At 41.5% G+C, this 17,440-nt stretch overlaps 1 protein-coding gene and 1 long non-coding RNA gene across 11 annotated transcripts in view; one reads left to right on the top strand and one right to left on the bottom strand.

Annotated features, from left to right (window-relative positions):
- TENM2 (teneurin transmembrane protein 2) overlaps positions 1-17,440 on the top strand; it is a 644,816-nt gene that overhangs the window by 594,613 nt on the left and 32,763 nt on the right. For all 10 annotated transcript variants that reach the window (XM_038534811.1, XM_038534806.1, XM_038534815.1 and 7 more), the window contains 3 exons: positions 129-1,003; positions 7,637-7,812; positions 9,309-9,544. In XM_038534811.1, coding sequence (XP_038390739.1) covers positions 129-1,003; positions 7,637-7,812; positions 9,309-9,544 — 1,287 coding nt within the window. The remainder of the gene's footprint in view (positions 1-128; positions 1,004-7,636; positions 7,813-9,308; positions 9,545-17,440) is intronic.
- LOC119871515 overlaps positions 9,305-17,440 on the bottom strand; it is a 51,427-nt gene continuing 43,291 nt past the window's right edge. Inside the window, exons 3-5 of the long non-coding RNA XR_005358281.1 lie at positions 10,840-10,981; positions 9,742-9,876; positions 9,305-9,490 (exon numbers count right to left, since the gene is read on the bottom strand). This is a non-coding gene — a long non-coding RNA (uncharacterized LOC119871515). The remainder of the gene's footprint in view (positions 9,491-9,741; positions 9,877-10,839; positions 10,982-17,440) is intronic.

The raw sequence follows: 17,440 nt of genomic DNA, 5'->3' as shown, positions 1-17,440 counted from the left end.
GCACTTCTCATACAGTGTGGGTAAAAAGTCTTTTTTCCCCAGCTGCATAAAACCAATATACGTGCCCTCCGGTTAAATGTTGGGCATATTAGAGGCTGCTCTTTAATTTGATGCCATGTCACCCACAGGTTCGCCTGGAGTGGCCAACAGACCTTGCCGTCAACCCCATGGACAACTCCCTGTATGTTCTTGAGAACAACGTCATCCTTCGAATCACTGAGAATCACCAAGTCAGCATCATCGCGGGACGCCCCATGCACTGCCAGGTTCCTGGAATTGACTACTCACTCAGCAAACTAGCCATTCACTCTGCTCTGGAGTCAGCCAGTGCCATTGCCATTTCTCACACTGGAGTCCTCTATATCACCGAGACGGATGAGAAGAAGATTAACCGTCTACGCCAGGTAACAACCAATGGGGAGATCTGCCTTTTAGCTGGGGCTGCCTCAGACTGTGACTGCAAAAACGATGTCAACTGCAACTGCTACTCAGGAGATGACGCCTATGCAACTGATGCCATCTTGAATTCCCCATCATCCTTAGCTGTAGCTCCAGATGGAACCATCTACATCGCAGACCTTGGAAATATTCGGATCAGGGCGGTCAGCAAAAACAAGCCTGTTCTTAATGCTTTCAACCAGTATGAGGCTGCATCCCCTGGAGAACAGGAGTTGTATGTTTTCAATGCCGATGGCATCCACCAGTACACTGTGAGCCTGGTGACGGGGGAGTACTTGTACAATTTCACTTACAGTGCCGACAATGATGTCACTGAATTGATTGACAATAATGGGAATTCCCTGAAGATCCGTCGGGACAGTAGTGGCATGCCCCGCCACCTGCTCATGCCTGACAACCAGATCATCACCCTCACAGTGGGCACCAACGGAGGTCTCAAAGTCGTATCCACACAGAACCTGGAGCTTGGTCTCATGACCTATGATGGGAACACTGGCCTTCTAGCTACCAAGAGTGATGAAACAGGATGGACAACCTTCTATGAGTAAGTACATTTGTAAAGTATTTCTCAACATCACCCTACCCTAGCTGGCAGCAGGATTGGCTGTCCACGTAGCTTTTAGAATTATTTAGTCACATTGTCTTCCTGACTTAAAAGTCAACTTGTAGCCTCAAGATATTCATGTCCCCTCTCTCCCTGACTCCTGAGTGACTTTGCACTATTGGGTCTCTGATACTGAACATCCTCCTTACAGGGGCTGGTGATTCCTTTTGCCTGCTTGCCCTTCCAATTTCAGGATATTGGACATGCACGGCACCTGGGAGAGCAAGTGCTCATTAACTTTGCTGATTATTCATGTTTGCCATGGGTGCGGAAATTAGAATCTAAAAGGCAAGATCCTGGTGGGACTCCTGTAATTTGCCAGTAGGTCCAGCAACACACTTGATTGCACAGACAGGTAGATAAACTCTGAATTTCCTCCTTAGCAGAAGCAGATCAATAGAGATAAAGTGCTAGGTATATTAAAAGATGTGAGAGCTGGCCATATTTCCCCTAACAATTATCTCATACTTAATAGTCCTGCTGTTTGTTTTGCCAAAAAGCTGTTTTCTACCATTCCTGCAGGCAGCACTTGGTCACACTGCCTGTCACTGCTGCCAGTATTAACCAGTGGGATGCTGGTTGGGGAAAATTGCTAAGGGTGATTCCCCCAGTCACCGCTGAGACTGTGATGGAATTTGCAAGTATCTGACCCTCCTTGATGGTGAAGGATCCGATTAAGCTTGCGTTTGGAGTCCTTGCTTGCTTTCTGTCTAGGTGTTGCTGCTGGCTGAGAACTTAGTAAGGTGGGGAGGCGTTGTTGCAGAGGGAAATGGGGGATGAGAGAGAGAACAGAAGACCCATTGTGGATAACTCCTAAGTCCAGGAATGTTCACTTCCAGTTGGTAGGCAAATGGGTTTGGGAGAATGAAAAGGAAGCTGTTGCCACCTGCTGGAAATTTCCTGTATTGCAGAATTGCTTTCCCTTGCTCTCTTTTTTCTTTGGGCAAAGCTGTCTTTCTCAGATTTCTGAAGCATCCTAGCATCCTTCAGGGCCCTGGGACTTGATCACACTTTACCAGTCAGTGACTCTGTCCCTGAAGGCACCGTCTGAGTGCCATCTTTAGCTCTCACACCAACTTAGGTTAAAACTATACTATAACCCAAATACCTCGTAGATTATCACATTTCCCGCTAGCAGTTCCACCTAAAGATCCAAGTGTATTTCAGGGATAATTTGTTGGCTGACATGATTGAGGACAAAACAATGTCACTCTCAGGAGGCCAGTCTGAATTAGGCCTGACTTCTTAGAGACCATAATAAAGAAGCTCGGGCTTAGGTGCATCTTGACAGGCTAGCTCTAACTGGGGGAGTATTTTCCAGGAGTTCCTAGTTTAATAAAAAAAAAAAAAAAAAATACACACACACACACACACATATATGCAGAATGCTTTTTTAAAAAAAGTTCATGAGTTACATGTAAACTGCTTGATTTTTTTTCTCTCTTGTAGAGCTGCTTTTTTGATAATGTAGATAAATCCAATTATCACAAATTCTCAATTATACAAGTTCAAATGCATTAGGTTTTCTTGTTCCTCCTAAAAAGAGGGCTGATTCCTTTTGTTTTGTAGTAGTTTTACACATGGTCAGCTGGGAAAGAGCAGCCTGTCTCCATCCCTGAAAGGCACAGGACTGTACTTAAAATTACAACCACTCCTACATACACACACACTCTCTCTCTCTCTCCCTCCTTTATTTTAATCCTTACCACTTGTTACCATCTGACATACTCTGTATTTTAAATCATGGTTTATTTTTGCCCTGTCCATCATGTACACATCATAAAGGCAGGGATTTTCATCCATAGTCATGTCCCCAGTGCCTTGAACAATGCCTGGCTTATAGTAGGCACTCAGTAAATACTTGCTGAATAAAATGAATCAAAAGCACCCTTTAGCCCCACATGGGCCAAGGCTATAGTGGTTCTATTGAGTGGCCTTGAGATCCCATTATTGGAACTCAGAGCTCCTTCCAACTATGTGTAGACTTACTTGCAAAGAGATCTGATTCTGAAGATACTCCACAGGCAAATAAGCACAGCTGTAGAAAACTTACTATTCTTTGAAAGTTAAAGAGAAAATGTTTTTCTTCCTGTAGATCCTGAGATCCTGGCCTCAACCCCAATCCTCTGTTCCCCAAAAAGTAGACTCTCCAGTTTCTATTACTGTTCTCATAAAGAAGCACAGCAACCTACACCATCATACATGTCCAGGTGCACTGGAATTAAAGCTTTGCCTGGATCCCAGATCATGGAACTCCTCATATAGTCTCTGCTTGGCTGCATGAGTTGAGGATATAGTCTGGTACCTAGTACTCCATTAGGCACCCCATACGCAAACACTTAGAAGTGTTTTATTTTCTAACTTGTTTTTATTGAGGTAAAACTGACATACTCAAGCATATAATGTAATGATTTGATATTTGCATATATTGTGAAATGATCATCCACTATAAGTCTAGTCTACATCCATCATATACAGTTACCAAAAATGTTCTCCTTGTGATGAGAACTTTTAGGATGTATTCTCTTAAAAACTTTCAAATATGCAACACAGTATTATTACCTATCACCATACTGTACATTTATCCCCACAATTTATTTATACATGGAAATTTGTGCCTTTTGACCCCCTTCACCCATTTTACTTATCTCCCATTTCAGGTAACCACCAAGATGTTCTCTGTGTCTATGAACTCAGGGTTTTGTTTGCTTTAAAGATTCCACATATAGGGACTCCTGGGTGGCTCAGCGGTTGAGCGTCTGCCTTTGGCTCAGAGGCATGATCCCGATCTGGGGATCGAGTCCACATGGGGCTCCCTCTGAGCAGCCTGCTTCTCCTTCTGTCTATGTCTCTGCTTCTCTCTCTGTCTCTCAGGAGTAAATAAATAAAAATCTTAAAAAAAAAAAAAAGAAAAGAAAAGACTTCCACATATAAGATCATATTTGGTATTTGTTTCTAACTTATCTCACTTAACATAATGCCCTCGAGTTCCATCCATGTTGTCACAAATTGCAAGATTTCATTTTATGGCCGAGTGGAATTGCTAAGTCATATGATAGTTTTATTTTCAATTTTTTGAGGAACCTCCTACTGTGTCCCATAATGGCTGCTCTAATTTACATTCTTACCAACAGTGCACAAAGGTTTCCTTTTCTCTACATCTTTGCCAACACTTATTTCTTATCTTGATAACAGACATTCTGATAAGTGTGAGGTAATGCCTCATTATGGTTTTGATTTGCATTTCCCAGGATTGGTGGTGTTGAGCACCTTTTTATATATATGTTGGCCCTTTGTGTGTCTTCTTTATTCAGACTCTGTATATTCTTTAATCCAGTTGTTCACTTTTTTTGCTATCGAATTGTATGAGTTCTTTTTATTTTTTGATATTAACCCTTTATCAGATATATGATTTGCACAAATTTTCTCCCATTCAGTAGGCTGCCTTTGCATTTTGTTGATGGTTTCCTTTACTGTGCAGAAGCTTTTTAGTTTGATGCAGTCCCACTTGTTTATTTTTGCCTTTATTGCCAAATCAAAAATTGCCAAGACTGTCAAGAAGATTACCACCTAGGTTTTCTTCTAGTTTTATAGTTTCAGGTCAAGTTAATTTTTGTGTATTGTGTAAATAATGGTCTAGTTTCATGATTCCGCACATGGCTGTCCAGTTTTCCCAACACCATTTATTGAAGAGACTGTTCTTTCTCTGTTGTATATTCTTGCCTCTGTGGTAAATTAAGTGATCATATACATATGGGTTATATCTGGGCTCTCAGTTCTGCTCTGTTGATCTGTATGTCTGTTTTTATGTCCATCCGATACTGTTTTGGTTACTATAGCTTTGTAATATATTTTGAAATCAGGGAACATGATGCCTTCAGCTCTACACATCTTTCTCAATATTGTTTTGGCCATGAGGCATCTTCCCTGATTCCATACAAATTTTAGGACTGTTTGTCCTATTTCTGTGAATAATGCCATTGGAATTTTGTTAGGAATTACACTGAATTGTATGGACATTGTAATTTCTCCAGTCTACGAACATGGAATATCTTTCATCAATGTCTTGTAGCTTTTTGTGTAAGAAGTCTTTTACCTTCTTGGCTAAAATTTTTACTAGGCTTTTGTTATTTTCTTTTTGATGCAATCATAAATGGGATTGTCTTTCAGCTAGTTTGTTACTAGCATATAGAAACACAACAGATTTTTATATATTGATTTTTGTATCCTGCAACTTTACTGAATTTATTGGTTCTAACAGTTTTTAGGTTAAGTCTTTAGTTTTCTAAGTTTTCTATATGTAATATATCATCTGCAAATAATGACAGTTTTAATTCTGATTTGGATGCATTTCTTTTGCTTCCTTAATTGTTCTGAAAGCTTTCAAGTTCGATGTTAGCTGTGGAACGTTCATATATGGCCTTTTTATGTTGAAGTACATTCCCTCTTTACCCACTTTATCATTAACAGATGTTGAAATTTGTCAGATCCTTTTCCTGCATCTGTTGAACCATCCTTGCATCCCTGGAATAAATCCCATTTTCAATATACTGTTGAATATGATTTTCTACATTTAATTTAAATATGAATACGATTTGAGTATTTTTGCATTTACATTCATCAGAGATATTGGTCTATAATTTTCTTTTTGTGTGGTGTCCTTGTCTTGTTTTGGTAGCAGATTAATGCTGGCCTCATAAAATGGGTTTGGAATAGTTCCCCTCCTCTTCTATTTATTGGAAGAGTTTGAGAAGGATTGCTATTAATAAGTCTTTGAATGTTTGGTAGCATTCACCAGTGAAGCCATCTGGCCCTATAGTTTTGTTTGTTGGAATGCTTTTGATTACTGATTGAAACTCCTTAGTAGTAATCTCTTATGATCCTTTGTATTTCTGTGGTATCAGTAGTAACATCTCTTCTTTCATTTCTGATTTTATTTGTGTCCTGTCATCTTTTCTTCTTAGTGACTCTAGCTAAGGGTTGTCAATTTTATCTCTTAAAAAAACAACTCTTAGTCTCATTGATCTTTTGTCTTTTTACTCTCTAATTCATTTAAATACCTTTTGTTTCTAGTCATAAAACACAAAAGTAAGGCATATTGGTTAGAAATAATTCCTAAAATATGGGAACACACAAAACACATGCAGAAAAACTATCCTTAATGTTGAGATATCTATATTTTGAGAAAATTAATTCTACATAGACTCATTTTTCACCCCTGTATACTATCAGGGGAATATATTTTTCTGCTCCACTCTTTCTATTCAATAATATATACATGTTTTCATTCCAATAGATAGAAATCACTGTCCTCAACTTTGATGGCTTTAGAGGTTTTTACTTCATGGATAAATCCTTATTTAACAAATCTTTGATGAGTAATCATTTAGGTTATTCTAATTTGTCACTATTAGTAACTAACATCTTTGTTTACCTAAGAGGCAGTTTCCTTAACAGATAAGACGACAAAAGGGAGCCCCTGACTCCCATCTGTATTTACCTGGAAAATTCTGGTGGTATAACCCACCTATTGCCTAGAGCCCTGGGCAAATGATTTGGCTAGAGCCAAAAGCTGGGCTCCCTGCTCAAAGTCCTCCCCCTACCCACCACCTTTGACCAACTGGTCATGCAACTTAATGTGGTTCTGTTCTCAGCCTTCAAACATCCCCAGAAGCAAAATTTCTTACCATGTTTTCTCCAATCACTTACCAGGTCTGCATTCCTTTATTCTAAAACCACTTATCAAGCACCATCTATATTTGCTTTTGTAGTCCTAAGAAACAAAGTCAAATAAGCTGCAGTGGCTCTGTTCACTAGCTGTCCCACACCCACATGCTGTACAAGCTTCGATTTCTATCATTCAGAACCCACCAACTTTGTCTTTATCCCCAGTCCAGGGGGAGTCACATGTAGAGCTCAAGCAAACTACTTTCTTTGCTTCACCTTCCTCCCCTTTCTAGTAACATCTCATCTGGGAAAGCTCAAAGGCTTCTACATCCAGACCTTAAAGGGCCTAAGCTTTCTACTTAAAATGGATCTTCCAGAGTGGGAAAATGTTCTACCGAGTGGAACAGCAAGACTTTTTGCTAAAGGAAGTGGAAAAAATAACTCCACAGTTATTTTAAGAGGAGAATAAAGATGATTTACATGAAGGAGAAGGGCCCAATATCAGGCAACTTTCTAGGATCAGAACTTGATCACCAGTATACCTAAACTTCAGTGCTCAAGTCAAGTCATTGGGAAAATGGTCTAAGGTGGCTGCTTGGGGAGCTGTGGTTTAGGGCTATAAACCCAGAGAAAGAGGTATAGGCAGCCAAACCTACTATGCTTGAGCCAAGGCATGGAGGTGGCGCTTGGCCCAGGGTGACTGTCCAGAGGACTATGAGTATGGAAGAGCAAGGACATAGATGGTCTCCAGTGCCAGGTCTTGCTAATGGTACCATGGAGCCTCAGTGTGATATACTACCCAGCCACTCCACCTTCCAGTCTCTCTGGCCCTTGTGTGGTTCTAGGTGGTGGGAAAGGCTTCAGCTCTAATAAATGTGCTCCTAAACCAGTGTGTCTGTCCTCCAGCTATGACCATGAGGGCCGCCTGACCAATGTGACACGCCCCACGGGGGTGGTGACCAGTCTGCACCGGGAAATGGAGAAGTCTATCACCATTGACATTGAGAACTCCAACCGTGATGACGACGTCACTGTCATTACCAATCTGTCTTCAGTAGAGGCCTCCTACACAGTGGTACAAGGTGAGCTCCCTTCCCACTAAACTCACCTACAGACCCCAAGTAAGCCTCGGAAGACTTTCAGAGACCAGAGACGCCCATTAGCTTGCTATTTGAGTCAAGTGTCCACAGCAAACAAATTCTACAAGAGGTCAGTCTTGTAGAAAATGGCTTAATCAGATTCAGGAGAATGTCATCTATACTAAACGAAATGTCTAGAGATTTGGGGATGTCTATATATTTATCTGAAAATGTCAGTTGTCAGCCCCACTTGCTCTTACCTCTCCATCTTTAGCACTCCCCACTAACCCAATACACACAGTTACCTTCTCAAAGGTTATTTATCCCCTTGGGTTCACCTCTGCCTTTTTTGGTGCCATTCTGATCCTTCTTCCAAGTACTTGTTTGTTGAGTTGATTGTCCTGGAATCAGAGCCCTTTAGCAATCCCTTGCCAAGATCTCAGAGATTTCTGACCACCCCATAGTTACTAGTACTGTTTGACATGACACACAGTCCAGGACAAGCACAGGAGCTGGCAAGAAAGGGAATTGCGCAGATTAATTTTTCTTTTAATTAAGATATAATGTCAGTGGGCTAGCCCGTTGTCAGAGGATAAAAGTGTCCTCTCAGTAGATAAATGGTGACATTTCTGGACTATTATCCCACGACAGAGCCTGTTTCAATGACTCTATTTCTGCTCTGCCAAATGATTAATGATGTAGATTCTGTCTTTCTGCATGATGGCTGCAGTTGCAGAAGTGACAGATACACATTTGCTCAGTATCCCAAAAGCCAGCATCTCAGAAGCCAGCCCAGCTGGACTCCTTTGCCCAAATAATCAGGAAGCAATATATCTATAAAAGGAGTTTCGGACTCACATTTCCTTCCTGGAACTTTTCGATAAGAAAAAAGGTCAGAAGTCTGATTGACTAGTGTAGATTCCCTTTGGGAAGATAAATGCATGTTATCAGCACCCACTAGCTCAGTCTACCTTATGCTGTTTGAATCTCTTCAGAGTTTTCTTGAGTAGAGGTGGCATCATAGTGGAGTCAGCAGCAGAAGCATGAGGAGCAGGAAGGTTGCTTTTTCTCTTGATCTGATTTGTAGCTAGCCCATCAACTTCAGGTTAGATGGCAGTAGGCAAAAGGAAAAAAAATTAGTCTTAATGGTACCATTAAGACTAAAATATATATGTTAAAAATTAGAGATTTGATTGACACAAATTGTGTAGGCAATAGACATCTTTAAAGGTACTATTAATAGTCTTCAGTGAGTAAAAGAAAAATATCACAGCATAATTATTTCTGGAGTGCCACATATTAATAATGTTTTTCTTTCCACGGATCAGTAGCATCTCTGCTACTCACCTTAACATTGTATGTGTGCTAATTGAAGGCAGCCTTACACTGACAGCTGCAAAGTACCATGGAAACCTATAAAAATAGGGGTTCTGTTCTCTTATGACTAATAGAGTGGATAATTTCTTTCCCTATCCCCACCCCCACTTACATTTCTCCAGATCAAGTGCGGAACAGCTACCAGCTCTGTAATAATGGTACCCTGCGGGTGATGTATGCCAATGGGATGGGTGTCAGCTTCCACAGCGAGCCCCACGTCCTAGCAGGCACCATCACCCCCACGATTGGGCGCTGCAACATCTCCCTGCCCATGGAGAACGGCCTAAACTCCATTGAGTGGCGCCTAAGAAAGGAACAGATTAAAGGCAAAGTCACCATCTTTGGCAGGAAGCTCCGGGTAAGTGGTTCCACCCAATCTATCACCTCAAAGTAGTAGGGGATACACCCTTTCCTCAAGAGCTGAGGAAATTGCCCAGGCCCCAAGCCTCCATTACTCCTTTCTTCCCTGGAAAAGATGAGTCTTTCCCTCAGAAGATAGAATCCATATCCCTCTGGGGGGAGGGGGGAAAGGAAGAGAAAAAAATGGAAATTTACCTTACACCCTAGCTAGGGACAGCTTCAGTCTTCTTATCACACTTGCCATCTTCTCCCTCAGCTTTCACTCTTTGACCAATTTGGCAAACAACTTGGTGCCTGGTGCCTACTGTGTACTGAGTAATTTGATGAATACTGGAAAAACAAAAATCTTAAAATCTTATAATGTACTCTTTATACTCAATGAGTTAACAATCCAGTAGAATATATAGATGCAGGATAATTCAATGGGTTAAGTGAGAGGAGCATCCAGGACCTGATAGAATCACAGAGGAGATGTCAGCCAGCCTAAAGCAATCAGGGAAGGCTTCCCAAGAGAAAATCACAAGCAAACCACAGTAGAAAGTTTTAACCAACTATAGCTTCCCCAGACTAGGCAGCTTACCAACAAATTACATCTTTTAAAAACTAACACACAAAACTCATTAAGGACTTTCATGATGCAAGCACCATGTTAAATGCTTTACTTATTTTCAACAGCCCCATGGGGGTACTTACCTCTGTTTTTCAGATGAGGAAACACAGGTTCTGGGAAGCTACATAACCTGTGCAAAGGCACCCTGGCTAGAAAATGGTATAGCCAGGACTTGGTCCCAGTTCCATCTTTGTGTCTGGCTCACTTGCCAATATCCTTAACCACCAAGCCCACATCTACCAGATTAAATTCTCAGTCATCCAGATAATCTGATTCCTGCCCTAGTCACTTATCTGGCATGAGGAGGGACTGATTCTTAATATCATGCTAACCCCTTTCCCCATGGCGTGAAATAATTCTAGGGATCCCAGTCCTCATTAAATTCGGCACGTATTTACTGAACGCCTACTACAAGCTAGGCACTGGGGATCTACATGGCACACCAAGCAAAATCCTTACCCTCTTGCAGCTACAGTCAGGGAGTGGGGGTGGTAAATGGGGGAGATAGGGACAGGAGGGGCAGATAGTACACTAATAAATAAAGTAACTGCAGATTAAGATAAGCACTGGGAAGAGAATAAACAATGGAGCACGGCCGAGTTCAACTACTACTTTGGAATCACAACACTTGAGTAGGTAACTTTGGCCTGTTACTGCATTGAAATCTACCCAGGGGACACTACCTCTTGGCAGGGCCAGACCACTCCATATTAAGGTTCTGCCTTTGTCTAGTTGGAGCTTCATTCCTCACATTAGGTTATCAGTAGTCTCCCATGTTTTTCTTCCTGTGCTGGTATCTGCAAAGTTGCAAACGGCAGTATCTTCCTAAAGACAAAAATGAAATGAGATTAGTAGCTAAATCCTTAATGACTGGATTTCAGGGCTGTATAATTGATTTTTGATATGCTGCACTGTAGAAGTTGATTATAAGTAGTAATCGTGCCTTTTCTCTGATAAATCAGTTATGCATTTTGACTAAGTTTTCAAAATAAAGATAAATGTGGCCCTAAAATAAAATGGTTATAATCCCAACTCTGAATATTAAAAATCTTAATAATGATACTTGTGGTAATTAGCAGAAGTTAGGCACGCAAGTCTTATAACTGAATTTCTGCCAGGGTTAGATTTGCTGGCATCATGTTTATGCAAATCAAAACACAGCTTTATCTATCAACACCTCAACATTTAATTGTCTGGTGTTAGTTCCTGTAACAATAATCACATATCCATTTAGCTCTCTTAAATGAAAATCACTATGAGATTATAACAGGTTGAGTGGACTGAAAATGTAATTTGAAAATGAGGGAGAAAGCCTGGAATTTATTTGCATCTCATTTATTTTAATTCAATTCATAAATTGTTTAGTGAATGAAATAAAAGCAACTCTTGGAAATTGCAGGGGAGCAATTGGAAGAAGGTATAAAAGAAAGATGGAGCATGATGTGGATTAAGAGAACCAGGGAGTGTCCTTTTAGTCAGGCTCTTCGCGAGCCTAGGGCAGGGAAGTTTGCAGTTTCAAATCAAAGGTACCTTGGCCCACACAAGGCAAGCAGGCTCTTCTCTCCTTACCTCCAGTCCTAAGGTTCTTTTCACTCTATCTTGAATTCCATTGTCAAATGGGGCCCTGAAATTTTTCATTCATTTGTTCAGAAGATTACTAGAATGGAGTCTTAGCAGAATGCTGCATTTTACAACTATAATCATTTTCCTGTGTATAACTAACTCATTTCTTTTTAATTTTCTCTTTAAGTCTCCTCTGTTTTAGGCTGCAAATTAAAGCAATATTATAATTTAAAAAAAAAAAAACATGTTTGCTAAGTGCTGACTATATGCCAAGCGCTATGGAATAGACTAGAGAAAGAAAACTAAATCCTTGCCAGCAAGAAGTTTGCATTCCAGTGGAGAAGACAATGTGAATAGTGTGGTGTAAACTGTAATACAAGCAATGTCACAAGGAAAGCAATAGCTCGTTGCATCAGAAAAGGATGGACTGAGGCCAGATAACAAATAGGACCTCCAATCTCAGGAGCCAACCACATCACGGTCCCAATAAGAAAGGCAGCTTGTCCTAGGGGTGACTCACTGAACTTGCTGTCTTGTGATCCCACCACAGGAGGCAAGTGACCTTTAAGGTTGCTCTGGAAGGACAAGGGGCTGAATGAGCAGAGCTCATTTCACCCACCCCAGTGAGAACACTTCAACTGAACTGCAAGAAAGCCTAGGAAATGTTGTCTTTCTTGAATGGCTAAGGGAGAAAAAAATGAAAGAGTTGGTGAACACATAGCAAGGTCTCTGCCATCTCTATCAGGATGAGCTTCACGGAAGAATTGGAATCAGTTCTGAAGAGCAGTAGGAATTAGCCCAGCAAAGATATGGGGAAGGGGTGACCAGACCAAAAGTGCTGCCTGTAAAATAACAGAGAGGTCAAAAAGGGGAAGAGCATTTCAAGAAACCTTAACTCAGTTTGGCCAGAGGGAAGGGGAATGTGTTACACTGTGGTACAAACAAAGAATACATTGGCCAGAGGCAGCACATGGAACGGAATATTTTGCTAGGCTGACATTTATCCAGAGGACTGTGGGGAACTCTTCCAGGGTTTAATTAGCAGAGTGATGTGTTGGGATGTGTCGTCTTAGAAGACCTCTCAAGCTTTCTCAGGTGTGGAGGAAGATAGATTAGAAGGGGACAGGATAGGAAGAGAGGGACAGCATAGAAGCAACTGCAGTAATCCAAACAAATAACTAAATCACTAAGAGTAAAGAAAGAAAAGAGGGGGAGACATTTAGCACACATAATTAACAGGATTTGACAAGTAGCAGAGTTGCTGTATCATGCTCGCTTTCAAGGCTTCCTCTCGATAACCATATGGATTGGGAAACTGAGTGGCTACCTAGAATTTGTGAACTGGCCTGCCAGGCTCTGTGAAGGAGAGAGGCTGGGGACTGAACCCCAAGACAGAGATGTGACATGCTGGCAGCCCCGGTCCTGCCTCTTGGAATGGGGAAGAAACTGTTGCTCCTTCGTTAAAAGTAGGGAATTTGTAGAGAATCTATGGTGAAGTAACGGAGGGTATCAAGCACTGAAGCAAACAGATCTACCTTTCTCAGGGACTGTCCAGCTCCTAGGAGTCTGGCTAAAGGAGTGATGTGAGGACCCAAGGCTCTGAGCTTCCCTAGAATTCAGAGGAAACCAAAAATCGCAATGAAGCTACCATGATAGACCCATGCCCAGTGAAATTCTAAGCCACCTAAGTAGCTCTTTTTCTCAGCAACCCAGTCAGGGTCATCTCATGGGTGAGGAAAGTGTCAGTGACATTTCCATATAGGTTGGTGAAATGTAAGATGGTGGATGGGTAGACCATCAAAGAACCACATCCTTCCACCAAAAGCTTTATGATGCTTCAGCAAAACTTAGAGTATTAGTCCCTTCTTCCCTGCCCAAACTCAATGTGAGAATAATTTTCATTTTGTCTCCCAAGAACATCTCAAGGAATCTCATTTGAAAGAGTCTTTTCCACTCCACTCCTTTCTCTGTTCTCTCTGGCCTTTCAAAAACACACGGAACAGTTGCATCAGGGCATCTGTAAGCTCCATAAGCACAGGAACCACCTCACCACTATGTCCCTGGTGACAAGTGCCATGTGGTAAGCACTCAGACAACAAGTGAGGAAGGAAGAAGTGATGACCATGCCTCCTGAGGGCTCCTCCTTAGAAGGTGCATATGTGTGAATTCTGCTCCCCTAACTCACCCAAAGCAGGAATGAGTTCACAAACACATTTCCCCTATATCTGTCAGGAATCTTTCTATTGCAAAAGATAGGAAGCCCACTCAAACTAGAGTAATAAAAAAGGGCATTCATTGTCTTGCCTAATGGGCCCCCACAAATCCAAATGATGTCATCAGGCTGACATCTCCCTCTCTTTTTCTGTCTTTCTCATGGTCCCCTTCCATCCCCCAGCATTATTTCTCTTGGCAGTTGGCCTCATTTACTTCCACAGTAGACCAGTGACCTCTTCACACTGGGGAGTCAGAGTTGGCCAAAGGTGACTTCAGGCTGACATCAGCTTAGCTTAGTGAACATAGAAGAAAGGATCTCCCACAGCATTTATACTTAAAAAAAGAAATCACCTCAGGTGACTGACCTAGCACAGATCTATGATCAGCCAGTATTAGGTCACATGTGGACACATGTACCTTGTATTGGACCACCTAAACAGGAGAAGCCATACAGAAAGAGGATGCTACACCCAAAGAAGGAAGGAATAGGTTAAATCACAAACATGCACACACACACACACCCCAGATATATTCCACATTCTCCATCCCTCCAGAGACTGATCATAAGGCAAACTCCTGGCCTTGAGGATCTGTTTATGTATCATCCCCCCTCACCCCACCTTCCCCACCAGCAAGTCTTCTTTCTAGATTTTTTTGGAAGAGAGAGCAGAAACCAACCCCTTCTACTGAGATTTAAAACTCCTGCTCCTTAAAAAAAAAAAAAAAAAAAAACTCCTGCTCCTTCCTGAAATGGATTCAGTGCATGATTGTCTCTGAACAGGAAGCATACAACCACCCTCCAGGATATTTCCTCTTGATTATGATTTACACAGAGATTGCAGAAGCAAGAAACAACTACATGTGTAGGCAGCAGAACAAAAGAAAAATCACTTCCAAGATATCTTCCATCATGATATTGGCATTAGTATCCTTCCCCAGAAGAGGTAGGAGTTAGTAATTTTGTTGGGGTTTCTATATGATTAATATGACATTGCAATTACACACTGCTTTGTGTTAGTTTTACCTTTGTGGCAAATGACATTGACACAGGAGTGAGGTGGGAGGCAGCTGTACATGCAAACACACACGTGTGAACTCAGTTCTGCATGAGGCCCACTCAAGTAGCTCTGCTAATATTCACAGTTACCATGAAAGCGTGAATTTTACCAGCCCCTTCCTGCCAGTGTTTTCATTCTGCACCAATATTTTATATTTCAAACATCTATGCATCGGCACTGTATGACTCACTCAGTGTATACTGGTGAACAAAACAGACAAGACTCAGTGTTATATTATGAGCAGTGCTTGTGCAGACAGGACTTGTAATAAATTTAATATCAGCTTAAATAATATATCATTAGAAGGGCAAGCCTCTGCAAATGCATTAAGCAATGTGTTCCCCAAGCAAGTATTACTTTTGGCTGACTTGCTGTTTTGGAAGGTATGGTGGAAAAGTGGAAAGACCCTGTGCCGTAGCAAAGAGAAACAGATAATAATCAAATAAATGAACAAATAATATAAAGAAATTGTGATGGGTGCCATGAAGAAAAATACAGGGTGCAGATAAAAGGGAATATCTGATTTAGGTTAGGCCACTCTAAGAAAATAAACATTTGAGCTGAGAACTGAAGAGTAGGAATTTTCCAGACATGTGATGGGAAGCAAGCCTCCTATGCTAGTGTATCAGCATGTGCAAATGCCCTGAAGCAGAAGAGACCGTTGCTTATATCCTAAGCAGGAGAGCTAGTATGGGTGGAGCAAACTAACTGGGGGCAGGGTCAAGGAGAAAGGCCCTTAGTGACCCTGGGAAGGATCTTAGAAATATGCAAGTCCTTCCCAGATGGACACATTGGCGAATGCAAAGGAGCATTCATCTGCAGACTAAACTATCTACCTTCCTTCTCAGAGGCTGAAGACATGCAACATACTTGGATTCTGGAAAGTTCAGGTTGAGAGATGACTAGTACAAGCCTGTTCAGGTCATCCAGGCTGAGCCTACATACCAGATGCCTCTCTTGTCTGCCATATATGTACCAACAGACCACCCACCTCTATTAGAATATTCCCACAGCATCTGAAATGAAGTTCTCTGCCTGAGCAGGGCCTTTGCTTACTACTCAAGCTTTCACTTGCTGACCTCCCCATCTGGAATATTCTCCCCAACTCTTCTCGCCCTCACCTGTAAAGTCTTAGTCATCTTTGAAGCTCCCACTGAGATAGCACTTCCTCTAGGACACAGTCCTTGTGAGCCTAGTTCTAAGTGTCCTTCCTCCTTCCCGTAGTTTCTTCGCTATGTTTACTCTCATTATAGCTCTAATGTTTTCACTGTTGGCTCATGTGTCTTTACCCTCCTCTGTAACTTCCATAAGAGCAAGGACCATAAATGTCTTGCTCTTTTCTTAAAAAAAGATTTTATTTATTCATGAGAGACACACAGAGAGAGAGAGAGACAGAGACATAGACAGAGGAAGAATCAGGCTCCCTGCAGGAACCCTGATGCAGGACTCGATCCTGGGACCCTGGGATCATGCCCTGAGCCAAAGGCAGACACTCAACCATTGAGCTACCTTGCTCTGTCCTAAGTGCTGATCACAGTAGCAAGCATATAGTAAGTGCTCAGTAAATATTTAGTGAATGAATGAATGGGATTTTAGGTTGATGTCATGAAAATCCACTCTTTCCAACCTCTATTAATTCCAGGTTTGGGGAGCCTCCCAGAATGACTCTAAATGCTCTTTAGAATGAAGTCCATTATTTGGAGATCACAGATGTCCCAGTTACATTCTCTCTTCCCAGTTTTCCATATTAGAACATTAGATCATCAGAATTGCCATGGTTCTTATAGTGGGTATGATTCAACCCCCTTATTCACTAATATTTGTTGAGTACCAAGCACTTTCAAAAATAATATGGACACTAAGAAAAATACAGTCCCCACCTACCAGAAGCTCACAGGCCATTACAGATAAGGAAACTGAGGTTATTAAAGGTAAAAGACTGCTTTGCAGTGACTGACAAAGCTAATCAGTGTCAAAACTGCAACTCAAATTCAGATCTTTCCACCTTTCTACTTCACCATCATCCAAAACAGCAGGTCATCCAAAAAATAATGTTTGCTTAGGGAATACATTATTTAATGTGTTTGCAGAAGCTTACCCTTCTAATTATGCATTATTTAAGCTAATATTAAATTTATAGCAAGTTGTTTTGTCTGCACAAGCACTGATCCCAATGTAGCATTGAGTCTTGTTGTATGGCAACTGGAGAGAGCTGCTTTATAAATCCCAGAGGACTGACCCAGGAAGAAAATGAAGATGTCATCTAGCCCTGGCTTTCCCTCTGGGTAGGTGAATACCTAAACTCTCTAAGGCAGGAATTCAGCTTTTCAATATCTCCAGCCATGGAAAATCTCATGCCCTCCCTCCTTCACCTTTTTGGGGTTTCCCACACTCCAAACATGACAGGCAAAATATTCCTCAGTAAGCTTCACTGAAGCCTCTCCTGCTG

The sequence above is a fragment of the Canis lupus genome, chromosome 4 (assembly GCF_011100685.1).
Source record: "Canis lupus familiaris isolate Mischka breed German Shepherd chromosome 4, alternate assembly UU_Cfam_GSD_1.0, whole genome shotgun sequence".
NCBI lineage: Eukaryota > Metazoa > Chordata > Mammalia > Carnivora > Canidae > Canis > Canis lupus.
The sequence above is the reverse complement of the archived record's forward strand: the minus strand, read 5'-3'. Positions and strand labels throughout refer to the sequence as shown.